General features: G+C 54.9%; 1 protein-coding gene and 1 non-coding gene across 2 annotated transcripts; one reads left to right on the forward strand and one right to left on the reverse strand.

Annotated features, from left to right (window-relative positions):
• Window positions 1-4,227: 4,227 nt before the first annotated feature.
• On the forward strand, window positions 4,228-11,117 carry SAXO4 (stabilizer of axonemal microtubules 4). Its single transcript, XM_068556152.1, has 12 exons — window positions 4,228-4,336; window positions 4,504-4,621; window positions 4,883-5,036; window positions 6,050-6,178; window positions 6,772-6,835; window positions 7,265-7,377; window positions 7,782-7,841; window positions 7,953-8,039; window positions 8,391-8,504; window positions 8,589-8,683; window positions 10,361-10,525; window positions 11,039-11,117. Exons 1-12 carry the CDS (start codon window positions 4,228-4,230, stop codon window positions 11,115-11,117), a joined length of 1,287 nt encoding a protein of 428 aa, XP_068412253.1.
• A 4,305-nt stretch (window positions 11,118-15,422) lies between these two features.
• TRNAG-CCC (transfer RNA glycine (anticodon CCC)) lies at window positions 15,423-15,495 on the reverse strand. Its single transcript has one exon. It is a non-coding gene; the product is annotated as a tRNA-Gly (tRNA).
• Between the last annotated feature and the right edge of the window lie 11,000 nt (window positions 15,496-26,495).

Raw genomic sequence — 26,495 nt, forward strand, 5'->3', positions numbered from 1 at the left:
GCAGACCTCAAACTCAAGTTCCAGAAGTGGCTCAGAAAGGAGTAGAGATGTGACCTCGGCTCACCCAAGACATTGGCATCCCTGCCTCTTCCTCTTTCACCTAAATGGACTCAGACCAGGCCTTTCCTGGGGGCAACACCTGATTCCATTCTCCTCCCCTAGCAACCCCCTTGCCTCGGGGCCCACCTGAAGCCAGGAAACATTACCCTTTGTGCCTTCCCCAGCCTCCGGCACACGGACTTCAGAAGTATGAGTGTAGTAAGTTCTAGCAATTCTGCTTCTGGGTGTGCACCCGTCAAAAATTGAAAGCAGGGACTCAACAAGATACTTATACACCCATGTTATAGCAGTATTATTCACAATAACCAAAAGAGAGACACAACTCAAGTGTCCATCTACAGATGAGTGGATAAACAACGTGTGGTATATACATATAATGGAATATTATTCAGCTTTAAAAAAGAAGGAAATTCTGACACCCGCTACAGTATGGATGAACCTTAAGGACTTTATGCTAAGTGAAATAAACCAGACACAAAAGGACAAATATTGTACGATTCCTCTTACATGAGGTGCCTAGAGCAGTCAAATTCATAGAGATGGAAAGTCACCTGTGGGTTGCCAAGGGCTGGGGGGAGGGGGGACTGGGGAGTTAGAAAAACTGAGGCCCAGAGGTGAGAGGTCCAAAAGTCACACAGCGATGGGGTTAGCGCTGGGACCAGCACCAGGTGAGCAGCCCCTAGGCTCCTGCTGCTTGTGAGCTCCAGGCCCTTGGTCTCCCGAACCCTCCTTGCCCAGGCCGGGCCCCTCTGTTCTGGAGAACCTGGTGGCCGGGCGATCTAGTAGCTCCGCCTTCTCCTCGCACCCCTCCAGAAGCCCCCCAGCTTTATGAGGGCAGCACGTCTATCACCTGCAGTTCTGAGTTATGGCCGCTGGGTGTCGCCACGCAGCAAAAAACCCCACAGGCCACCAGGAAGATCACCTCCGCCTCCCAGAATTCCTCCCCGTCTTTCGTGGGCTCCGACCCAGGGGTCCCCAGCAACTCAAGAGCTCCCGTCACAGCGTTATGGGACAGTTTCAAGCCTTTCACAACCCCGTTTGCCCCTCATCAACTGCGAAACGGAAAGCCTGGCCACAGCCTCCCTCGAAGCTGCCTCCCCGAGCTGAGCTAGCCCCTCCCCTTCACCCAGTGCTCCAGCCGCGAGGGACCAAGTAGTCTCACCTTTGTTCTCGCCGGCCCTTCCACGTGGAGTGCCCTCCCTCATCTTCGCCTGGTGCAGGCCTACTGCCTGCTGGACACGGTGCAAAGTGTATTTCAAATCCACCAGCAACCCTGCAACATCGGGACTGGAGGTGAATCCCCGAAGCCGGGAGTTGCACAGCCAGCGCGTGGCAGAAGCGAGTTCTACCTCAGTCCTCTCAGGGTCCTGAATTGAGCTCTCGCTGGCTACATCACATTGGCAGTGACTGAGACCCCTGGAGACGGTGGGCTCCCTGAGGGCAGGGCCATGTGGAATTCCTGTTGTTAACCCTTGAGCTCTATCCTTTGCCAAGACCTTTCCCTAATTCTTAGATGGCACTTACCACCTCAGTGTGCCAGCTCAGTGTGCCAGCTACAGCCCCACAGGTAGGTACCATTATCACCCCCATTTTCCAGAAGGGGGAAACCGAGGCGCATGTAACATGCACCAAGTCTTTTAGTTATTAAGTGTCAGAGCCAGGGCCGTGCCATCTGGCTTCAGAGTCTGAGTCCTTACTTGTAACCCTTCCCTGCGATGCAGACACTTTAAGGAGAGCCTCTCTCTCCCTCCGCCCTGGGTGAGTCCCACCTATTCTTCCCTATCTTGTGTTTCTTGAGTGGAGCTCATGGGAGCCTCCGTCATTACGCTTGGAGCTCCTGGCTGGAGGGCCGGGCTGTGTCTCTTCAATTCTGTCCCTGCAGCTTCTGGCCCCCGAACAGATTCATTCCTCGAGGGTGGGTGCCTGCCACGCCTCTGCTGGGTCCTGGTCACCTCTGAGTCCAGGGCCTCTCTGTGGGGTTCAGGTGCAGACACAAGCTCCCACACCAGCAGGCCGGTCACCTCCAGGTGAGTGTGGCAAGGGCGTCTCCTGGGCGAGGGCAGCCCCCTTTCCCTCGGCCTCCCCTTCATTCACACCTCATTCTCCCCTAAGAGCAGGGGCGCACTGGAGCACTGGAGCCAGCTCATACAGCTCCTGAGAGCTGACGGTGAAACTTCCAGGAAATCTGCCAGCTGATTGTTGAACGCAGCCATTGTTAAAATGTCAATGATATAAACTTACATATTACTAAATTATATTTAAAAAGAAGCTAATAAATACTTCGAAGTCATCACCTCCTCATTACATTCCCATATTTTCCTGTCATTTATGCTCTTGGGCTTACTTCCATCTACTGTATCCCTATGGTGGAAGTACTATAATTGTGGTGGGCTGCTGACCTTGTCTACCCAATTCCCTTTTCAGTAACATAGCGTTGGTAGTTTGAAAGCAGCCATGATGGGAGTGTTTACGCCATAGAAATCGACAAATGCTACAAATCAGGACACTCCCCCCCATCCCCCCACCACCCCCCCCACAACCTCTCAGTCCCCAGAGATCCAACTGTTAGACATTCACAAGCCTTAGAGCCGACGTGAGGCAAATGGGCCCTCACAGAAGGGGCATGACCTGTGGATCTGGCTCACGCCGTTTTAATCCAGACTCTTCCACCACCAACTGTGAGGCCTGGGCCCCACCTTTCCCATTGCAAAATAAAGCTAAGAAGAGATTTAAAAAACTGAGCATCAACTACCTGCCAGGTGCTGAATCCACTTTTTCGTCAAATCTTCCAACAGCCCTAGGCGACAGGTCCAGTGACAACCCTCGATGAAGATGAGGAAATGGGGACGTTAAGAAGATAAATATCTCATCAAAGGCGACAGATCAGGTTTGAATCACACTCTTCGCTGCTGTGGTTTATTGGACCTAGAATAATAGTAGCCAGTTGACGGGGTGGTTTGGGGGATTATGCGAGGTAATGTGTGTAAAAGAGCTTGGCACAGATTTGGCTCTAGCAGAACATAGTCAACATTAATTTACCCAGAGGCTTAAGAGTGGGATCTGGACCCACCCACATTTGAATCTCAACTTTACTATTTTCTGATTGTGAGATCTCCGGCCAGCCAAGTCACTTGGCTTGTCTAACCCTCCTTTTCCCTGTGTGAAAAGAGGGATAATAATAGCTACCTGGAAGAGCTATTCAGAAGACTGGAGATAAAAGATGTAAAGTGTCTGGTGAGAAGTGGGTACTCAATAAATTGGAGTGATTGTTCAGGATTATCTTTTATTTCATGTCACTCAGACAGCAATTCTGCCTGGCTCTGGTGAGGGACACCACGATAGGGGCCGGAGCCATGGAGGCAGTACCTTGCCTGGGCAGCTCCTGGCCTCCCCTCCTGGCCAGGTCAGCCCCTCAGTGGGCCCTGGCTTCAGAAGGGCTTCCAAGGCATGGGGACACTGTTGCTAGGCACCTGTTGCTAGGCAATGCACTGTTTCTTCTGGCCTGGCCACTTCCCCGAGGGCTCAGGCTTCTCTGGAGCGGATCCTGCCTCCTGCAGCCTCTTGCCCTACCTCAGAGCCCCTGCGGAGGGCAGGTAAGGGTGGGGCCAGCTGGGTGGTTGGGCCCCAAGAGAGCTGAGCCAACTTCTAGTGGGAGGCGGGCAAGGCCGAGGGACCCTAGGGAGAGACAAGGAGCCTGGGGCTGGGAGTGAACTTCCCAGCTGGGGTGGCCAAGAGTTCTCAGGGTGGGCGATTGTCTGGCTATTCAGTTCCCAGAAGAGGGGTAAAGATCAGGAGCTGAGGAGTCAGATACCCTGGGTCTGAATCCCGGTTCTACTACCTATTATGAGCTAATCCTTCACCGCTTGGAACCTCAGTTTCCCAGCTGTAAAATGGGGGAGGGGCGTTGGTGATAAGGTGTGAGGAAGGTGAGATGAGACACAGGGTACACAAGTGTTGATGATTACTAGTCCTTTCTTCAGTTTAGGGTGTGGGTGTCGGTGGAAAGGCACAGACCTGGGGGAAGGGCCGCTGTGTGGGCTTCCATCACCTCCTCTGTGGTCTCCGCAGCCTGGGCCTGGGGCAGGCTTGGGACCCTTGGGCTGCCAGACCTATGGGGCTCCTTGTGCTTCTATCCTAGGCCCCCCGGGGGTCCTGCCCCACAGCATCATGATGGGGAAACTCCCCCTGGGGGTTGTCTCCCCTTATGTGAAGATGAGTTCGGGGGGCTGCACAGACCCCCTGAAATTCTACGCCACCAGCTACTGCACAGCCTACGGTGAGGGCACCTTTGTGTAGGAGCCACGCCCAGGGCACGGGGCAGGAGTGGGGACGCCCTCCTAGACCCCTGGTGCGGGGAGATGCTGGTCCTGCCTGGGAAGCCCTGGTCACTGCTCTGCCGCTCTGCGGACCCTGAGTCCTGTCTGCCTGCTTCTCCTCTGGCAGGTCGGGAGGATTTCAAGCCCCGCATGGGCAGTCACCAAGGCACAGGCTACAAATCAAATTACCGGCCCGTGGTCTCATACCAACCCAATCTCGATGCCCTGGACAACCCGGCTATGGGGTACAGTCGGTCCAACCCCTCCTCACCCCCTGCCCTCCCGGGCCTCAGCCCTCAGGGCCATCGGACCTCATCAGACCAACTCCAGGCTCCGCGCATGGGGTCCGGCGTCCTGGGGGACTCAGGGCCTGGTCCTCAGCCTGGGGCCCAAAGGCAAGCAGACTCCCGAGGCTGCTGTGGGAGGTCTGAGGGAGGTGGAAGCCTCCAGGGGACAAGGAGAGGTGGCCCTGGTGGTAACAGCTCCTGCTCCTGCCCCACCCTCAGGGCACAAGTCTGCAACAATTTCCAGACCGTGACCAGTCAGAGTTACCGTCCCCTGGAGGTGCCTGATGGCAAATACCCACTGCCCTGGAACATGCACCAGACCCACCCTGGCTCCTCTCGGGAGAAGGCCAGGGCAGTCACCCCCACCAGGGAGGTCAGTGCTGGGCCAGGACCAGGACAGAGGGGGACCCTAGCCTGGGGTGGAGGAAGGGCTAGAGGGTGGACAGGGTGAGGATCCCTCCAGAGGGTGGGGCTGCACTGCCAAGAGTTGGTCAAGGCTGAGACGACTGGGCATGGAGGAGCCACAGTGTGGGCTGGGGTCCCCTCACCTTTATCACCTTTGACCTCACCCCCATCACCTCCCCCTCCATTTCCATCCCCATTCCTGTCACCATCATCATCTCTACCATCCCCACCTCCAGTCCTGTTCCCTCCCCACCCCAACCCCATCCCCTTCCCCATGATCTCCACCATCCCATCCACATCTCCATGCCCGCATCACCATCCCCACTGCTGTTGTCACTTTCACTTTTGTCACTATCATCCCCATCTTCTTCATTTCTATCATTGTACGACCATCATCCTTATCATCATCACCACCACCAGAATGGATGCTGTCATTCATTCATTCAGGCAGCCAATATGTTCTAAACACCTCTTCGATTTTTGAAGGTGATAAGTGCTGGGAAAAAAATATAACAGGGAAGAGGCAAGGAGTGAAGCAGAAGTGAAGGAATTGGACCTGCAAGTCAGGAGGGTCAGAAAAGAGCTTACTATGGAGACATTAGACAAAAACTTGAGGGACGTCAGTATTCCTCCGGATGCAGCAAAGTAAGGGAAGAGCAGTCCAGGCAATGCAGACAGCAAGTGCAAAGGCCCTGAGGTGGGAGCACCTGATGGGAGGAGGGACAGCAAGGAGGCAGGTGGCTGGAGCGGAGTGAGGAGCTTAGGTCCTTGTGGGCCACTGTCAGGACGTGGGCTCCTACCTGGAGTGCAATGGGAATACTGCAGGGCTTTGAGCAGAGGAGGGATATGGCCCAGCTTCGTCGTAAAGGAGCCCCTCAGGCTGCTGTGCAGATACGCTGTAGGGGTCAAGGGCAGAATCAGAGTCAGGAAGTGATTGCCATCCCCTCACCTGGAGGGTAATTGGCTGCTCCCTCCTCCCAGGTCAGGAAGGTCCATTTTGACACCCAGGACTATGGGCCCCAGGCCATCAAGGGGCTGGAGCCCAAGGAAGTGCCCTTGCTCCACCAACAGCAGAACAAGGGCTCGCTGGAGTGGGAGAATGCCCGACACGTGAGTGGGTGGCCCCGATGAGGGCCTTGGGCCGGGCAGAGGGGCCAGACCCACCTCCTCCCGCTTCCTCGAGACAGGTTCTGTGCTGACTCACCCAGGCAGCCGGCTAAACGTGGGCTCAGGGCACACACGCTCAAAAAGACTGGGGCGAGCCGAAGATTTGATATTTGGTATTTCCAAGGCAGCAGCAAAGAGGTCTTCACAGGCTTCCTTACATGTATCGTAGGATTTAATACCTGAGCTCCCTTGTCTCCTGATCCCATCCAGGGGCCCAGTGTACTGTGAGCACCCATTTCCTTCCATCAGCCTCTCTCCTCTCTTTGGGCCCCTCCCGCTCTGGGTCGCAGGGGCTCTGGGTCCCGTTGTTCATTACTGGAGTCCAGCGTGGGATATGACTTAGTTTTCATTGTCACGGAGGAACTGTGCTCTCCTGGTGGAATTTCTGGCGCCGTGATGCCTGATCAGAGAGAGATTTGTGTGGCAGCATGCAGGTCTACTCAAAGCACAGAGAACCGGGGAGCCAGCACTGCCCCCACTGCCTTCGGGCCCTGGTCTACCTTGTGTCCCCCGTTGCTCCACTCTTTGTGTTCCAGGGCCCCCGCTTCATGACTTCCGAGTATAATTCCAAGTATCTCAAGGAGCCTTCAAACCAGCCAGGTAGGCAGGCGTGAGTCTAAGCTCAGGCCTCCCACTACACCTCCCTATCCCCGACCCTTGGGAGAGACCCCCGGGAACCCCAGAGCTGGCACAAGGCTAAGAAGGCACCAGCGGAAGACAGAAGGACATATCGGCAGCTTGGGGAAACCATCTTCCCTGGGCTGACCTCTGTGCTTTAGGTCTGCTGATCTCCAAAGGACAACTCTTTTGCTTAGGAGGGCTGTTTGAGGCTTGCCCTTCCTTTTGCTCTCCTCTCTTGCTCTCTGCCCTGGACTCTGGAGTCCCCCTGTTGCCCATGATCCTGGTGGCTCAGGCCTCCAGATCCTTGGAACCAGCTCCCCCCTGACCTACTGAGACACTGAGCCACTGGTGGCCACGTTGATGGGGCCTGCTGGTCCCAGGCCAGCACAGAGGGGCTGTCTTTTGCAGATCTCTTGCAGAAGAAATCAATTGGGGCCAAGGAGGAGACTGGCTTAACCAAAGATTCCAACAAGAACCCCGTGATCTTCCAGCCGCCCTCCCAGGCCCTCCCTGGGGAGCCGGTAAGTCAGGCTGGGCCCCACTAGAATTTCAAGGTGATTGAAGCTCTCCAGTCTGGGGGTTTCTAGCTTTAAATATATATATATATGAGCTGCAGAAGCCTTTGCCCAAACACAAGATGAAAGAGGTTGGGCGAAAACCACCACTTTGGTCCAACTCCCCCATTTTCTGGATGAGAAGACTGAGGCCCAAAGAGGAAAAGCAGCATAGTCAAGGTCACTGAGAGTTCAGACAAGAACGCTGGCCTGCTGGTTCCCATTCAGCATCATGCCCTCCCCTCCCTTCTTCCCAAACTCTCCCCTTTCCTTTGTAAGTCCAATTATACCCATTTGTGCTGAGCCCTTCTCTGTGCTCAGGACAAAGGAGCAGCTGAGCAGCCTGATGCTCCTCTGTGGCCTCTTTCCAGGTCCTCCTCCCCAGCCGGAGTGTCACCAAGTCAGACTTTCTCCCCATGACCCATCCTCACGTAAGCTGAGCCAGGGTTGGAGGGGAATGTCTGTGCCACAGCCTGAGGTCCTCCCGTGGGGCAGTTGGGATGGTGCCAGAAGCCGTGCCAGGGGCTGCTTTGCTGCCTTAGGGGGATGAGTTCCTGCCGCTGCTGGCCAGAGGCTCCGAGCGGGAGACCGGCTTCAGCCGAGTGAATGAGAGGACTCTGAACCCCAGAGTGAGTGGCCTCGGGGGGCTCCCTCAGAGAAGGGGGCACTCAGAGAGGAGGAGACGGGGAGGTTTCTTGGACCTGGTGCCATTCGATCCGGGCAGTGCAATATGGGAAGAATCAGGATATTTGGAGATGCAGAGGAAGGACCCCTGGGTGGAGGGGAGAAGGACCCCTGGGTGGAGGGGGGAAGGCCCAGGGGCTGGAAAGTGAGGGGCGTGCCGTGACTTCAGTGGGGCTGGAGGGGGACGCATCCTGGGGCTGGGGCGGTTGAGGCTGCATGGGCCTCTGCCTGCCTTCCCTCCATCCTGCTGCCTCACCCTGGCCACCTGGCCACCCTTGTGATTCTGTCCCTTGCAGGTGCCCCCTTCTGGCCCAGGACCCAGCAGCATGAACCACCGGCAATTCCAGCCCCCGCAGAAGATGCAACAGACAAATGTTGCCCTGCTTGGCCGGGAGATCGTGGGGAAAAAGGTAAGGCCTGGGGTACCCAGCCCCCGCCCCAAATCCCCACCCCCTCCTGACCTGAGAAGTCCCCTCCCTATCCCTCTGGTGCAGGAGCCCACAGGGTTCAGCCTTAACAACCCCAGCTATGTCCGGAGCCCCTATGACCCTGACCTGGATAATCGCTACCTGACCACCTACAACCAAGGGTAAGCCCCTCTTCCCTACCCACATCTGGGGCTGTGAAGCTGACCCATTTTACAGACAGGGAGACTGAGACTGGGAAAAGTAATGAGCTCACAATAATGAGTGAAGAAGGCCAACACTTGATTAATGTGGGTTCCCCCAGAAGCAGACCCCAAGCCAAGGAGTTGGGTGTGAGCCCTTTATTAAGGGTGTCACGGATGGGGGTAATGGGGTAGGGAAGGGATGGCAGCCAACAACAGTGTGTTATTAAACCAGGTATCCCATGGGGAGACTCTAGAAAACAGTGCAAAACACACAATTCAGAATGATCCCAGCCAAGGAACGAGAGAGCTGGGGTATTTGTACCCCACATCCATTGATCCTTGGTTAAGGGCTGTCCCCAGGGGCGATATTAAATCCCAGGTACCTCCTTGCTCCAGTAACCCAAGGGCAGCTTTCCCAGAGATGCAGTGCAGGCCATGGGTGGACAGGGGAGGAATAAGGGAGTACAATGGGGTCTATGTGGAGCAACAGGGCATTTGCTAAGACACTACAACCAGTCCATGGCAGGTGGGCTCCGTGCACTCTCAGAAGGTAAGCTCTGTGCTGTGTGAGCCCTGGGCAAGGAGTGAGTGTCCTGGGCATCAGGGAAGGCTTCCAGGAGGAAGTGGCCCTAGAGTCATGGGGGAGGCTACCCAGGCCAGGACTGGGTGGGGAGGGCATCACAGGAGTGGGATAATGGAGGTGTAATTCTTAGGCAAGAGCCTCCCCTCCTGGCCTCTGTCATCTGTGTGTCAGCCTGTGTCATCCGCGTCCACACTGCTCCCCCCCAGCTCCTCCATCTCCCAGGGTGCTCTCCCTGCTTCCCCCCATCCTTGGAGCTAAATGCTCCCTCTTTTGAATGGGGGCGCTGAGACTCAAGAGGGTAGAAGTGGTGCCTGAGCCTCACAGCAGATCTGTGATGCATGTGGCTGCTCCAGTTCCCGCGGAGGGCAAGGGGGAGGGGCGGAGCCTCACTCTGGGTGTTGGGGGACAACTGTGTTCCTGTCCCTCCCCAGGCTCCCGCAGACCCTCAGGCCCAGCCATCTCTCCTTCCCCCACCCGCCTGTCTGGTTTCCTGAGCGCTCAGCAGGTGTCAGGCACACCGCTCCTTCCTCATGGGCCCAGAGCCCCAGGGGTTGTAATCACTGATTTTCTCATTTTTCTCTCTGCACCCCCTTTGTAAACTCAGGGGCTGGGCCCACATCTTGCTCATTTTGGCACCTTCAGAACCCGGCCCAGTGCTCAGTGAAAATTGGCAAAATGGAAGGAAAAGTCAACCGCCTAGAGAGAAATGGATGCAACGCGGTCCCCAACCCCCATCCTCTCCCACCCCCTGAGACGTTCACAGGCCAGGGAGGGAGGCATGGCATCTCTTAAAAGTCTTTTACACTCCAGAGTGCTGTCTCAGCCTCAGGGGCGGCACAGAGGAGGGGCGCCCAGCTCAGGGGCAGAGTGAGGGCAGGCTTCCAGGGTAAGAGGTGAGTGAGTGGACAGGGCCTTCGGGAGTTCCTGGCAGAGCGAACGGCGTGGGCAAGGAGGCTGGAGGAGCTGCGGCAGTCTGTGCTCCGCTGGAGCCAAGATTCCTGCTGGAGAAGAGCAGAGAGGCTGCCAAGGCGGACAGAGCCCAGCTTACCGCCAGCTACTCTGCTGTGTCGTAGATACTTCGAGAACATCCCCAAGGGTCTAGACCGTGAAGGCTGGACTCGAGGTGGCGTCCAGCCCCAGAAGCCCGGAGGCTATGCCCTCAACCAGCCGGTCACCCGCCTGGAGGCCACCCCCAACCCCACGGAGAGCCTGCGGCGCCTGCGTCCCCACGTGGGCAGGTAGCACGCCCCCCTCCTGCTGTCCTGTGCTGCATCTAGGTCTTTCCCCGGCCTCTCCTCCCTCCTTCGTCTGTCTGTCCATCTGAGAGGCCCATTTTCTCTCTCTGGTTTGTTCATTGCCTCTCCTGCCCAACGGGGCTGCTGCCCTCCTCTGCCCAGCGACCCCTCCCTCTGCCCGGCTGCTCCCCCCGCTGCCCCAGCCCCCGGGACGCTCGTGTTTCCAGGCATTTGGCCAGCTCCGACCTGCTCCCTGCCAGCTGTGGGGTGGGGGGGGGGGTGTGTGGGGACAAAGCTGAATGACTGTGGCTCTGCCTCTCTCTGACTCCTTTCTGCTCAATGCAATTCCTCGGAAATCCCGTTTGTACCAATAATGGCCCAGAGCTGGCCGGCAAGGACTCTCTGTGGCTCGGCCGCCCCGGCTGAGCACTGGCCCCGTGCGGAGGTGGGGGGAAAGAGAAGGTCCGGGCTCGCTGCCCCTACCCCTCCCTCACCTGCATCCCCTCCTTCCTGCAGAACCCTGGTCTCGGCTGACCCCTTCTACCGAGCCACGCCTCCCGGCAGCCACGGCAGCGGCTTCACGGCGCCCCTCTGAGCCTGAGGCATGGGTAAGGGGCCGGGGGACCTCCACCCACAGCTGCTCCCCGTGCAGGGGTGGCCATCGTGGACCAGCCCCACATCCTAAGCCCTGGGTCAGGCCAACCCTGCCCGGGGACCCCAGCCCCAGAGCGGGGGGTGGGAGATCAGGGGCGTCTCAGGGTGGGGAGAGTGCACAGACCACCGGAGCCCCTCAGGCCTCATCTCTGTCTGCACAGGTTTGCCGACCCCAGAGGACAGGAGCTGGCTACTGTCCCTATTTCCACATTCCCCCGGGGGCTCCCCGGCTACTTTCCTAATGAAATAAAGAGCAGTGTCCGCGTGGTCAGAGGGGGCTGGGAAAGGAGGGGTGAGGGTGGGAGCGGGTGCAGGGCTGGAGGGGCCAGGGCCAGGTCTGGAGTCAGGGAGGCCTGGTTGGACTCACCGTCACGCTCTGGACAGGGCACTTCACTCTTGAGACTCAGTTTCCTCTCCCGTGTAGGGGTCTCTGGGGACCTGTGCTAAGCGGTCCGTCAAGTGTGGAAGAGAGGAAGTCCCAGGGAGGGGCAGGCGGGCCAGAGTGGGGGGAGGCGGAGGTGGGCGGGAGGTAGGTCTACAGCATGGGGCAGGGGATCAAAGCAGGAAAGCCGGGAGCCCTTCTAGGTTTAAAGGGGAGGAGAGGAAGACTCCCCTGGCCGTCTGGTGGTTAGGTCTCCGCGCTGCCAATCTTCCAACGCAGGAGGCGCGGTTTGATCCCTGGTTGGGGAACTAGGATCCCACATGCCGCGCGGCGCAGCCAAGAAGTTAAATACATACACACGCACACATATACACCCACACACACACACACGCACCATACATACATACACACATGCATACACACATACATACACACACGCACACACATGCATACACACGCACACACACACACACACACACACACATACATACACTCATACACATGTAAATAAAGGAGAGGGGAGGACAGCCGGGCAGGAAGAGTCGCAGAGATCTCTCTCCAGAGATGGATGGAGGAGGGTCCGCAGTGGATGGAGTCCCCGGACACCGACACTGGGAGGGGTGGCGGCTGGTCCCAAAGGCTGGTGCCCCAGTGCCTTTGTGAGAATTGGAACAAGGCTCCCTCTAGGCAGACGCCCCCACGTGAGCACAGGACCTAAAGAGCAAAAGTCTTACGGGAAGAAAAAAGCCTCTCTTTCTCCAGGTGCTGCAGCCTGAGAGCAGGGCCCTCAGCCTGCAAGGCGGAATCTGGGCTGCCTCTCAGAGCCTTCCGTCACCTCTGCCAGGTGCTTTTGTGCAGTACACAACCGTACAACTGTACGCCGTGGCCCTGCTAGCACCAGCCCCTTATTTTATAAATGAAGAACCTGGGCCCAGAGAGGAGGGTGCATGAGCTGCTTGAAGTCGCATAGGACAGAAAGGCAGCAGCCGCCCCTGGCCGGGGATGTCCCCTGCACCTTGCAGCCCAGCCCCGCATGCAGAAGGGCAGACTCAGTGGTCCAGCAATTGGTCCCCACCCTCCATCTCTACCCCTGCCCCTTAGCGGGAGTCTGTGGAACAGCTCTGCTGGCCCTGGGGCCTGGCTGTACCCAGCAGTCTTGAGCAGCAGGCCTGGGGGCCGTCCAGGGCCTGTCTGGGGCTCCATGTGGGTTGTGGGTGGCTCCAGCTGGCTCCAGCATTGGAGGAGGGGAGGAGGGGACACAGAGTATCTCGACTACAAACCCAGCCAGACTCAGGACCCACCGACAGCCCCACAGACTGTGGGTGCGGCCCGCTGGTCCATGGCCCCCAACATCAAGGGTAAGTCACCAAACCAGAGACTTGCCAGCAGGGCTGGGCCACAATAGCAGTCTGGCCATAGTGAAGTTGGGGGAGAGGGAGGGGGTCAACCAGCGCCCCCTGCCCACAGTCGCACACACACAAAAGCACACTCAAACACAAGACGCACACAGACCTCTGAAGACATGCATATACAAACACATACAGACGCATAGACGCCAACAGGCAACTACACATAGATTCACTAACACAATCACACATAGAAACATATGGAAACACAAAACAGACACATACACAAACACACACCTTCACATAAACACCCAAGATGCTTGTACATGCAGACCCATAAACACACACAGGCAGACCTACACACACTTCATAGACCCAGACCTGCAGACACACAAAAACAGATGTATAGAGACCTCCAGGACAGACGTGAGCGCACACACACAGACACGCCGCAGCCCACTCCGTTTCACCTCTCCATGTCCTTCCCCACCGCTGTCCTGCTGCAGCTCGTGTTTCCTGCCCACCCTACCTCTACCGGCTCAACAAGGGATATGGTGTCAGGGACACTGGTGCCGGATGACACCCTCTCTCCCCCGCCCTCCCCCATCGTCCTGCACCCAATTTCCAGGCCACGTGACCTGGGGCCACCCCGGGATGTTTCCTGAGCTGGAGCTGTGGACCCCAGCCCTGAGCTCCCCTTAGACCCTGTCTTCTCCCCCTGCAGCTTCTCTCCCAGGGAGACCATCCTGGCCTTGCTGTTTGGGTCCTGGGCTCCAGCCCAAGGGGTCGTTTGAGGATGGGGTGACCCAGGGCGTGGGGTGGCAGGAAGGGGGTCCAGGAGGGACCAAGGTCAAACCTAGGTGGTTCTAGAGCCCCTGCCTGGTGCAGGACACAGATTTCCTCATCTCTAGATGAGGAGGCTGACACAGAGAGGTAGAGCGACTTGCCCCAGGTCACACAGCCAGTAAGGAAGTCTCCTGGTGGGGGCGTGAGTGGACTCCAAGTCATTCCGGGCTTCCTGACCTTTGCTCTTCCCACCGAGTCACTCAGGGCAGGACCCCTCGGGGAGGGAACTCAAATTAAATGGGCAGAGTGGCCAGTAGTGGGCACCGAAGGAGTGGGAGTGGGCTGTGGGCAAGGACCCCGTGGAGGGGCCAGCCCAAGGCTCTGCCAGGGGGGTGGGAGCAAGTGAGGCTGAGAGGCGGGCATCCCCGTGGAGGAGGCGGGTTGGGCAGGTTTCAGGGGCCTCGCTGACCTTATTACGGAGCCCTTCTCTGTCCCCCTCCTCCGTTATGAGGCTCCAAAAGGGCACAGACGAGTCTGCCTTGTTCACACTGAACTTCTAAAGCCCAGGGTGGTGACTGGCACCTTTGCAGGTGCTCAGTAATTATTAAATAATGGAATGAATAACACATAAATGAACGAATGAACTCTGCCTGCCAGTGGGGGCACCAGATGTGGGCTCTAGGTGCCACCCACGCTGTGCCAGGATGTCAGTCACCCAGGCTCCCTGCATCGGTGCAGCCCAGCGGCTGAGACCCTGCTGTGGCCCAGACCCCTTGCGTGGATGCCGTGACTGCGGCCCCCGGGACCCCTGTGCTTTGCCCTCCAGGCCGCCCCTTCTCCCTCTGCATGTGCCCTGTTGCTCTCCCCTCCGGCCCAGACTCTGACCAAGCCCAACCAAGCTTCCCTGCAGTGGCCTGAGGGCCCTGCATTCCAACCTTGACCCCCGGCAGGTCCCACGACCACGGCCGGATCAGTGCCAAGCAATCCTCTGTGCGTCACCAGGGCAGGAGGGGTGGGCACGTCTCACCCCGTGGCCACTTGTGTTACTGAAACCCCGTGGGAGGGACTGGCTTTTGCCACATCACCCTCCTTTGTGCTGTCCGGTGGAGAGCTGCAGATGTGGCTTCATTTTCAGGGGACCCGTCCGCTCACGCCTCTGAGACTTGAGCTTCCAGTCTGGCCCTGACCAGCAACAGCCTGGCCTCCTTTCCTCGCCTGGGCCCAGGCTGTCTGCAGGGGGTAGCTGTCCAGGCCTGAGCTCCGGAGTCAGACTGCTTGGGTCCAAATCCCGGCTCCCCACACCCTGCGGCTGCCTCCTGCCTCCAGCTGACCGCCTGAGCTACAGCTAGGAGCCGTGCCCGCCCTGTGGGCTAGAAGAGCTGCTGCAAGTGATGCTGGAGCAGAGGAAACCCGAGTCCCAGATAGGAGTGGGGACTTGAAGTTGTCACAGGGTCCGGCCTTTGTCCACTCCTGCTTGGCCCTGGACAGGCCCCCGAGGACCCTTCTCTGGGAGCAGACCTCCACTTGTCTGGGAGAGTTCGGGTGGGTGATCCACCTGTACAGCCTTACAGCCTAACCTGGAGGCCTCTTGAGGGGGCCCTGTCTCTCTCTTTTTTTTTTTTTTTAATATTTATTTATTTGGCTGCACCGCCTCTTTAGTTGTGGCATGTGGGATCTTTAGTATCTTTAGTTGAGGCATGTGGGATCTTTAGTTGGGGCACGTGGGATCTAGTTCCCTGACCAGGGATCGAACCTGGGCCCCCTGCGTTGGGAGCGCAGAGTCCTAACCGCTGGACCACCAGGGAAGTCCCGTGGGGGCCCTGTCTCTGAGGCCAATTCTCCCAGGCCCTCCTGGAAGCTGTTCCGCTCACCTGTAACCAGGCGAGTCTCTCCTTTCAGCGGGTGCCTATTGACTCTGTTCCCAAAAGCTTCCTGCCCGCCCCACCCCCTGATATTTTAGAAACAGTTCTGAGGTGTACAGTGATGATGATTACCCTTTATTAAGCCCTCACAACCTGCCGGGTGCTGGGAACATTCCGTGGGCCTTCATCGTTTCAGCAGGAACGCAGAAGGACCTCCCTCTGGGGGAAGTCTGGGGACGCAGGTGGGTGCTGCGCTGACGGCATTGGGGTGGGGTGTGGAGCCCGGAGGGCTGATGGGGTGGCAGGATGAGGACAGATGCTGGGTGCCCACTTGTGACGCACGCGGACGTGTGTGAGGCTGAGGCCCGTCGTGGCGCTGTGGCAGCTGATATTGACAGGCACCATCTGGCCTGAGTCACGTGGTGACCTGAAGATCCACCAGCTCGTGGGCTTGACAGCTGGCCCGCTGGGAAAAGGCTTCAGTTCATGGGAACGGGAGGCCTGGGGGGTGGAGGGAGGCCCTGGCTGGGGAGGCTGCAGGACAGTGGGTCTGTTACCCACAGACAGATGGAGGGCCTGAAAGTCAGAATCCCATCCCCAGTTTCCTCTCTGACCATCTGGAGGGCCACCCATTCCCATGGAAATGTTCCCTGAACGGCAAATGTTTCAGAAGAGGGATCAGACCCAGGAAATCCCCACCTGGGGCCTCTATTCAAGGTCAGAGGAGGGCCTGCCGGGGTCTTCCAGGCGCCCTGACACTCCTTGCTTCTCAAGATGCTGCTACAGACAGGGTTTGCCAAGAAAGTTCTTTGAGTCATAAAACTTCACCCCTGGAAGGACCTTTGTAAAAACCAGGTCAGCCTGAGCCAGAGAGATGCAGCCGGCTCCCAAAGCCTCACGGCTTAGTGAGAGCACGCTTGGGTCTCTGCTAGGAACACAAGGCCTTTCCCGTCGCATCATTGCACTGGGGCTCTCAAGTTTGCAGCTGGTGAAAAGCATGGGGCTTTATTTTCATTTGCTGAAGAAGAGGGGGGTGTGTGTGTGTGTGTGTGTGTGTGTCAGAGGTCCCCAGTTAAAGAGACAGGCCAGAAAGGTGTCTAAGAAAGGCATCCTAAGAGAGAGATGGGGCGAGATCCTGAAAAAGCTGTGCTCAGGAAAGACTTTGGGAGGCTCTGGGCCCAGTGACGTGTGTTCCCTGTGGTCCCTTCGAGTCCCCGTGGTAGGACAATCTTGCTGCAGGGGCAGTGGATGCGGCTCCTCCTGCTGCCGCCGTCCCCACCTGTCCTCAGAAGGGATCCTACACAGTCCCTTCTGCTCTGCTCTCATTTCCAATTCAAAGCCTGGGGTGGGTGCTTCTGCTGGGTGGCTCCCAGGTCACACGCCTGCTTCCAACCTGCAAAGGAAGCTGGGAATTCCCAGAGTTTTCAGCTTCCATAATAGGACGTGTGGGTTCTGCCTTGTAAAGCAGTTGGGGTTCTCCAACCTAGGAGAATGCTGGGAGGCCCAAAGAATTCAAATGTCCTGCACATGTGGGTTACCATCAAGAAGAAGGAAATAAGCATTTGTGGAGTGCCTCCTGTGAGCCGGATGCCTTACACACCTGGCAGGGATGCTGTTGGCCCTTAAGGGCTTTTTGTGAGACATGGGGAAACAGGCCCTTCCTCTATTGCCCTAATAGTATACCAATCTACGAGGTTCCTGATGCAAACGGAGCCCCTTGGACGTGGTTCCCGCATGCGGGGCACCACCTGTTCAGCCGTGTGCACAGCAGGCGTGCATTTCACGAGCACATACTCAGGAGCTCGGAAATGTACCTTGGTCTTTCTCTAACTGGCATCCATCTCTTTGTTTCCAGTCCAGCTTAGTCCTCTTTGAATTTAAACTGTCGACTGAAAAAAAATGCACAGTGTGAGAGTCGTGAGTTAAGTTTTATTTGGGGCAAAATGAGGACTGTAGCCCAAGAGGCAGCATTTCGGATAGCTCTGAGAAACTTCTCCGAACAGGTGCGGGGGAAGTCAGTATATATGTGATTTTGGTGAAGGGGGAGTACATGCAATCGAGTACATGCATATTTTTTGCAGAAGGTTGCCGCTAGTCTTGTGAAGGTTGCCGCTAGTCTTGTGAAGGTTGCTGCTTGTCACGAGGAGCAGACGTCACCATGAAAGGTTTTAGTGCTTTTCTATATACAAGGAGATGCAAGAAGTGGGCTCATAAAATCTTCTCCTGAAAATATCTAACTATCTGAAGACCTGTTCTGCCAGTTTTTCCCAGAGCACAGAGTGCCTCATTCCTGATCTCCACCCCGAACTCTTTCAGGGGGTGTTGAAAGTCAGCAGCTGCAGTGACTCATACTTTAATCCTTGTAGAGGTAGATGGCAAGTGCCAGTTTGTAGCTGGCAAAACTGTCCATTCAGGACTCAAATCCAATCGGGTCAGGATCTGCCCCTGCTGCCTTTCATTTCCTTCTCCAGGAGGGTGCACACATGGAGCTTGCTGCCTGGGGAGAAGCATCCCTCCATGCTGACTCCCCCTGAGATGTGTGAACTCAGTGGGCTTTGGTCATCCACACCTGTCCTCCATGCACCTGATAGGGACAGAGTAAAGGGACAAAGTAGGTAATTCAATAGTTAATCCTACTAGGGGATTGTAAATAAAGAAAAAAGTATGGGAGACCCCTGTAAGTTAATGATCACTCAAGAAAGCAGGTTTGCTTAACCACAAAACCAAGCAGACTTGCTTAGCAACAGAAGCATGAGACACTCCCCCAAACAATAAAACAATTATGGCATGAGACCCACTTCCTGCCCAGTGAGCTCAGTAAGTTAATGATTCCTAGGACATGCTCCTCTGGGCACATTAAAAACAAAAACAATATATATATATATATATATATATATATATATATATATATATATATATATATATATATATATATATATATATATATATATATATATATATATATATATATATATATATATATATATGGAAAGGGTGACATTATACTGAAGCCTGAAATGCCATTTTTAGCATATGTTACCGCCTTTTTGCTCATTTCCATTGTGCCATGACAGTCCTGGCTTGACCACGCAGGGATAAGAAAACTCCCCCACCTGACATGGAAGAGGAGCTGATGATGGAAGCGTGATGTCTACTCAAGAATGAGGAAGAAGGTGATCTTTTCCCCCTCGCCACTTTTCCTTTGATTGTAAAACTGCAGCCCACTAAGTTCTTGGGGCGAGGCATCCTCTCGCCTGTCCACTTGTGAGCCTCACAAGCGTCCTATTCTAATAAATCACTTCTTATCTATCACTTTGCCTCTCGCTGAATTCTTTCTGCACTGAGACATAAAGAACCGGAGCTCCTCAGAGCCCCGCAAAACTCCACCAAGCGGTTTCATACCTGCCCAGAATCAACCGTGACACTCTGATCTCTGGTTGCCAGGGTCACGCAATCAATCCTTCGGCTGCCTTACCTGGACCACACACGCATCTCCTCCAGGTCCGTCAGCTTGCTCTCAGACACACCAAGTCCGCACTGGAGGTGCATAAACTTCTGGATGCTCCCCCTCATGATACAGGGGTGTATAGAGGATTCTGGGGAGGGGCCAGTTCTCCATTTCTACTGAGACTTCTCCATACCGTGGGGGGGGGGCATTGTGGGAGGACTGTTGCATCCTCAGGACATACCTGGTAAAGGAAGTGTAGGTCCCCTCTGCCTTTGTGTCCCCCAAATGTACTTGGGACCTTTTCATGGCACCCTCAGGCTCAGCCCAGAGCAGGTAGCCAGGGACCCGTTTGAGGGCCAGCATACAGGTTTAGGAGTACTGCTCTGCCCCTGCCTGTTGTTGAACCTTTATCTCCTTTTGGGTGGAATCTTGGCTTCTGTGATGACACACGCTTCCCCACTCCAGGGATTACAGCATCAGTTCCCTGCTCTCCAAGTTCAAAGCCAAGCTTTTTGACTTGCAAAAAATATTTCTCTCTGAAAATGGGCTCTGTGTTTCAAAGCCTCTTTTGCAACTCAAAGCCAAGGAATTGACTCTTTGTTCTGAGTTTCCTTTGAAGAGCAGAATATGAGAAGCTAATTTAGCATCTGAATGGAGGGGAAGGGATATAAGGAAACTGCCTCCAGAGGAGCAGCGGTTAATATCTCAAAATGATAATACCCAGCTCCCGTGTTATCTCACTGACACGATAACCCTTCGAGGAGAGGGTGATTGCAAACCATTCCAGGGCTGGGACTAGGATGAGGCGAGTGAGGCATTTCCCTGGGCACAAAATTTAAAGAAGTGCCGCCAAACTGAGGAATGCAGATAAATAGTAGTTCAATGCAATCATTTTTTTTTTTTTCTTTTTTACCTTTTTTGTTTTGGCTGCACTGCACAGCCTGTGGGATCTTAGTTCTCTGACCAGGGATGGAACCTGTGCCCACTGCAGTGGAAACGAGGAGTCTTAACCACTGGACCACCAGGGAAGTCCTTAATGCAATAATTTAAAAAATCAAAATTAATGCAAAAAACTCATGATGAACAAAATATCAAAATTTAGAATAAAGGCAGGATTCGTACTACTGATTTTTCCTTTTGCTGCAGGCTCCAATATGGATAACAGCACTGGTACCAAACCTGCCTATATTGCATTCAACTATTATTTCTCTTGATTACTACTGAGCTTTTTGGTGCCCCCTTAAATTTTGTGCCCGGGGCAAGTGCCTTACTCACCTCACCCTAGCCGCCCTCCGCCCCCACCCCCCACTTCCCACCCCACCCCCCAGCCCCACTCCACCACTATTTGGGACTTTTTCCAGATGTGGGAATTGAGGTTCTGAGAGGGTGAGTAGCTCAAGTAGGACAGATGGCCCCAGGGAACCTGTGGGAGAGAGACTTCCCATTCATTCATTCAACACATATTCCTTGAGTAGGTACAATGCAGCAAGCACAGGGCTGAGTACCACGGAACATCAGTGAACAAGGTCCCTACTGTTGCCAGAATCTTGGCTTCTCTGTGCACCGATGCCAAACAGAAATACGGAGACAGAGATTTTGGAGGAAGAGAGAGATGGCTTTATTTTCCTGCCAGGCAGAAGGGAAGACACAGCAGGCTAGCGCCTCAAGAACTGTGCCCCTCACCTCGGGGAATCGGAGAAGATTTTATATGTGGGGCTTGCAGTCTGGGGTATATGATAAGGATCAAAGTAGTGAAGGTCTTGCATTCTTCTTCTTCCTGCATTATTTCAAAACAGTCACATCTGGCGTCAGGCAGACTGGTAATTGGGTCCGTCTGTCTCTGGGTTATCGCCTGCGACCTTCTACGTGACATGCAAATACTACAAGGGGTGATTTGCTACAAGGGAGTGCAGGATGTAATTCACATAGTGTTAAAGAGTGATAGGTTAGCTTTGTGAAGTACAAATCTAGTTACAAGACACTACAGATTAGTAACAGTTCAAATAAAACTAGGAGAGATTCACTCTTTCAGGCCAGGTTATGTTTCTTCTCTAGCCTGTTCACTGTTCCCTTTATTTTCCTTGTTCTCATGGAGATTATATCTTGGTACAGAGGAAACAGACTTCAACGAATTCATGGTTAATTATTTATTTAATTATAATTGGAATAAGTGTTTTGAAGAAGAAATGTGGGAATTCAAGAATCTGTAACACAGGGGCTTGACTCCCGTGTGCTCTGGGGGATCTGGAAGGATTCTCTGAGAGAGGAAGGTTTCAGCTGAAATCTTAAGGATAAGCAATGTTAGCCAAGTAGAATGGGAAAAATAGGGACTAGCACGTGCAAAGGTCCTGGGGTAGAAAGAAGCTGGTGCATTTGAGAAACTGAGAGAAAGTGTATTAGACCAGGCCAATTCTGTAACAAACAACCCTTAAGTCTAAATGGTTAAACATATTAAAAATTTATTTCTCATTTTCTTCACAGTCTAATGTGGGTCAGATAGCTCGTCTCCAAGAGATGACTCGGGGATCCAGTTCCTTTCCACCTTCAACACTGCAGAAAATAAAAGAGAGTGGAGGATTGTGTGGGATGTGGCATGCGTCACTTCTGCTCACATCCATTGGCCCAGTGCTCATTCCAGGGCCCCACCCCGTCAGCCTGAGAGCTCAGGAAGAAGTGGGGGGCGGGGACAGAAGCTGGTGACCCTCAGCAGCTCCTGCCACAGGGAGGCGGACGAGGCCAGGCAAGTCCTTGATGGTCATGATTGGGACCTGTGTCTGTAGTCTTGGAGCAAGACTGGACTTGCACTTGGCCACAGATCTAGGAAGGTATTAACATATGGGCAGCTGCCAGCCGTGACCACCATGGCCTCTTCCAGAAGGAAGGAGCCATCACGCTCAGACACCATTCTGGAACGTGGAACCTACCAGAACCATTAGGATGGTCAGGTTCCCATGCACAGCGTGGAGGCGTGGCCCTGGCCATCGAGTCAGCCTCACTCCCTTGGCCTTGTTGCTCCAGCTCCGGTGTCCTTGGGAGAGATGAAGGGGGTTGGCGGGGGGAACTGAATGGAAAATGACACTCTCAGCTTTCAACAGACCAAGCAGGTCACTCTCAGAGCTCTGCTTTCAGGGGAGAGTGATCCCCAAAGTATGTCTAGGCTCCAGTTTCTAGGGAGTCTGGGCTAGCCTTGTGAGTTTGGCTGTCTAATGAAGGGCTCTGGGCCAATGGGGGGCCAGAGACTGCCTGGGATTTGCTAACAGGGATTTGCTAACCCTGAGCCCAGATCACAGCCCCTAGGGGCCTCTTTCCTCTGCCCTCCCCAGCCTGTTTTGGGGTTCCTAGGCTTGCCTTGTGGGTTCTAGGACACCCCCAGTTGGGCAAACACTGAACCCCAGGGCCTGGGATCAAGATCTCCAAGTAGGGCAGTCCTGGAAATCTTTGTGCTATTTGCAGGATGGGGGCAAGCATTTCGGCATCCTAGGTGGTTTCTCTGATTTTCCGTAGCTGAGAGGCAATGAGACATAGCAGGAAGAGGCCTGGCTTTTCAATAAGATGGACTGGGTTGGAATCCTGCCTTTGCCCATGACCAGCTGTGTGACCTCGATCAAGCTACTTAACTTCTCTGAATCTGTTTCCTCATCTGTAGGGCAGGGGGATTTAGTACCTGCCTGGCAAAGCTGTGGAGAAAAGTAAATTAGATAACCAGTAGGTGCTCAGTAAATGATAACCATCATCACCTTGTGGAAGAGAACCAAGACGGGAGGGGTGGGAGCCACACAAACTCCTCCCCCCACCCCGAGACACACACACACAGGCACACACACACGCTGCGCACACATCTTTCTTGCAGCTGCAGCCAAAGGGATCCTGTTAAAGTGTGTGTCAAATCATGTCACTCCTCTGCTCAAAGTCCCCCAGTGATCTCTCACCCAAAGTCAAAGCCAAAGCCTTCACAAAGGCCACAGGCCTTCCGTGGTCTGCCCCCTCCCTTTCCCTCTCCGGCCTTGTCTGCTGCCAAGCTCCCCTTGCTCCCCGGGCTTTCTGTGGCTCCAGGACACCCAGGCACACTCCTGCACTGGGGTCTTGGTATCACCATCCCCTCTGCCTGGAATGCGTTTTCCCCAGACCTCTGTCTGCTTGGTTTGTTCCCTCTTCTTCCCGTCTTTGCTCAGATGCCATCCTGTTGGTGAGGCCTCCCTGGCCACTCTGTTTTAAATGGGGTCCTCATTCCTCCTCGTCCCTTCCTTGCTTCATCTCCTCCATAGCCTGATCATTGCCTGACACACCGAAATGCGTTTTCTTGATTATCTCCACTCACAGGAATGCAAGTTCCACAAAGGCAGGGTTTTTTGTCTATGACGTTCACATTCATAGCCATCCCCAGTGCCTGGACATACAAGTAGGGGCTTGACGTTTGTTGAATGAATACATGAATGACGCTGAGGACTCAGGTTCTGGCCGGTGCAGGTAAGGGGAGCGGGCCACGGCACGAAGGATATTGTCGCTTTCCTTTTTGGCCAAATGAGGGAGCTGGACTAGACCCTCAGGAGATCACGAACCATGGGAATTGTGTGCATCACTGAGCGAGTTCCAGCCTCCATGCACTTTTCTGGGATGAGGGTCACTGGCCTCTTACAGACATTTAACAGAGCCTGTGATCTCCCAGAGGAGCTAAGCACCCTCCCAGCTCTGACATTTCATTGTTGGCTCTAATACATGCAAATCCTTGCTTTCTAAGAACATACTGAGGCCAGCATTCCATGATCTTATTCAAGTCTCAGCAGCCACAGTGGCTCCAAAGATCAGCAAGGGGGCATGGGTGGGGGTGGGGAACCAGAGGGGCCTTGGCAGGGTCAGTGGGTCAGGGGTCTGGGGTGCTTGTGGGGGCACAGGAGGGGCGACAAAGGAGACTTCTACATTACACGTGCTGTTTTCTTCCTTTTATTTAAAAGAAAATAGATTTAAAGCAAGTATGACAAAATGTGAGCAATTGTCAGCGCTGGATTCTGGGCACAGGGGTGTTTATCACAGACGGCTTTGTACTTTTTCTGTATTTCAAAAATTTATTTTAAAAATACAGATTTGGAGGTGGGCAGGACAGTTATAGCTCATGATTAGGAACAGAGAGGCCGTTTTGGGGGGCCGAGGGGCCTGTTCCTTGGACATTTTTCCAGCGCATGTGGGCAGAGGGGCTGGCCGGGATCTGGGCCCATTCCTGGAGCTGTCAGAGCCCCTCCCTGCGCCCAGGTTTCAGTTTCCTGCCTTCCCGGGGAGTGGGGAAAGGCTGAGAGGCCCCGTGCTGGGGGTGAAGCTAATTCATTAGTGACGCCTTGACAAGGACTGGGCGCCCGCAGTGACAGTGTGATTCATCAACACGATTGCCCCACTGTCAGCCTGCGTGGGCCCGGAACGGCAGTACATTCTACCTTTACTCACTGAGAAGGGCCTGGTGGGAGGCGAAGGTACAGCATCTACCCAGAGCAAGAAAAAGACTCGAAGAAAGAAGAGGGCTGGTCCCCTGCACCCTTGAACCCAGGAAGCTCTGCCAAGCCTGGTGCTGGCGTTGCAGGGGCTCATGCAGTTCCTGCCCATGCTGGCAGAGCCCAGGAGGGCTGCCTGGTGCTGGAGCGCCAGCTCCGAGCATGTGGTGAGGGGGGCTGGCTGGGCTTCCTCCTCCACAGCAAATGTTCCCTTGGGGAAACTGCTGGGGGAGGGTGGGCAGGAGGAGGTGGGGGGTTGTGGGGGAGGTGCTCATTCTTATCCCGGCTGCCTGGCTGGGTTTTCCTCAGCCTTCTGGTGTCTGAGGTGTCACCTTTTCCCAGTTCTCCCAAATGAGTAGAAGGGAGTAAGTTGGACTGGGGCTTAGGTGGGGTCTGGAAGGAGCTTGAAGTCCCTCTGGCTGGGGCTCAGAATTCTCCTACATCCCAGATCTGGTGTCTGGGTCCCACTTATTCTCTGCCCGGGTCTTCTACCTCAGCTTGCATCTTATCAGTCTTCGTTCCAGGACAGGGGTCCAAGGCTAGCTCCTGGCTCAGAGCAGTACCCGTCTCTATGTTCACCCCATGACACCCCTTGCCTGATTACAACTACTATTGCTCTGCTCTTTCGTTTCTTTATCCAACACATAGATATCGAGTATCTGAGAAAAAGATGCCAGGAGCAAAAAAAGGTACACACTGAATAATTCCATTTATATGAAATTCAGGAGCAGGCAAAACTGATCCATGATGATAGAGGTCAAGATCATGGCTGCCTCTGGGATTGACTGGAAGAGGCAGGTGTGAGGGAACTCTGAGTGATGGAAATATTACACGGGTGTTTACATTCGTCAAAACTCACCAGACTCTACACTTATGATCTATGCATTTCACTCTATGTAAAGTTCGCCTCCATCTTTTAAAATGTTGATAATTTTCATGGAATGAACTACTATGTGCCAGACCCTGTGCCAGCAGGGAAGGAGACAAGCTTACCTGCCCCAGCCAGCTTACATTTCAGGGGTTGTAGTTTTCATCCTCTCCTTGCACTGGCCCCTGCTGTCTGCCCTTGGGCTGGCCTCCTTCCCAGATTGTAGTGGAGATGGGAGTGGGGGTGGGTCAGAGGGCAAGATGCCGTCTAGAGGTCTGTCCCTGCAGCCAATTACATGGTCACACCCACCAAGGTGGGAAGGCAGGATGGAGGAGGCCTGGAGCCTGCAGACTTGACTTCCTGGCTGTACACTCTACTCGCTGTGTGACCTTCAGCAAGTTGCCTGCCTAATCCCTCTGGGGCCACTTTCCTCATCTTTCCTATGGGATTAATAATGCCTTTGTCGTAAGAGTTAGACTGAGGCTCTGCTGTGAGAAAATTCATGGACAGAGGTGGAGTCATTGTTTCCATTTATTGGAGTGGTACTTGGTTAAGAGCAAAAGTTGGAGAGTCAGGCTAGTTTCTCCATCTTTAAAATTGGGGCAAGGAGGGTACCTACCTCATAGACTGTGGCAAGGACTCAGCGCAATGCTTTCAGCATAGTGCTGGGCCCATGGCAGGCTGGCAATAAACCAGAGGGAGTGTTTCTGCTGGCAGCTCTGGCAGGAGGGCTTGGTGCAGGAGGGGAGAAGTCATGGGCAAAAAGCTGTAGGTGGGAGCGTGAGCAAGAGGAACGGTTCCAGAACGAGCGTGGTCATCACTGGTGGTGCTCAAAGGCGCTCGTGTGCGCCAGTCCTCCGTCCACCGCAGCCACACACCGACCTTGAGCATAGCTGGAGGGACTCGGCAGGAGAGGGGGGTGTGAGTGCACGAACCAGGAACCTGCTGTGCACTGCGGGTGCACTGGGCGGGGGAGGGGGGCGGAGCCAAGCTTGGGTCCCCGCAGATCCTCAGCTGTGACCCAGTCTGAAAAAGCCCAGAAAGGAACAATGGTGTGAGTTACTATCCTAAAGTGACCCCAGCGGGAAGACTGGGCCCACGCCGCTGGACACGAACGGCCGGCAATGACCGCGCCCCTCAGTCCGTC

This window comes from Eschrichtius robustus, chromosome 11, assembly GCF_028021215.1.
Source record: "Eschrichtius robustus isolate mEscRob2 chromosome 11, mEscRob2.pri, whole genome shotgun sequence".
Lineage (NCBI taxonomy): Eukaryota > Metazoa > Chordata > Mammalia > Artiodactyla > Eschrichtiidae > Eschrichtius > Eschrichtius robustus.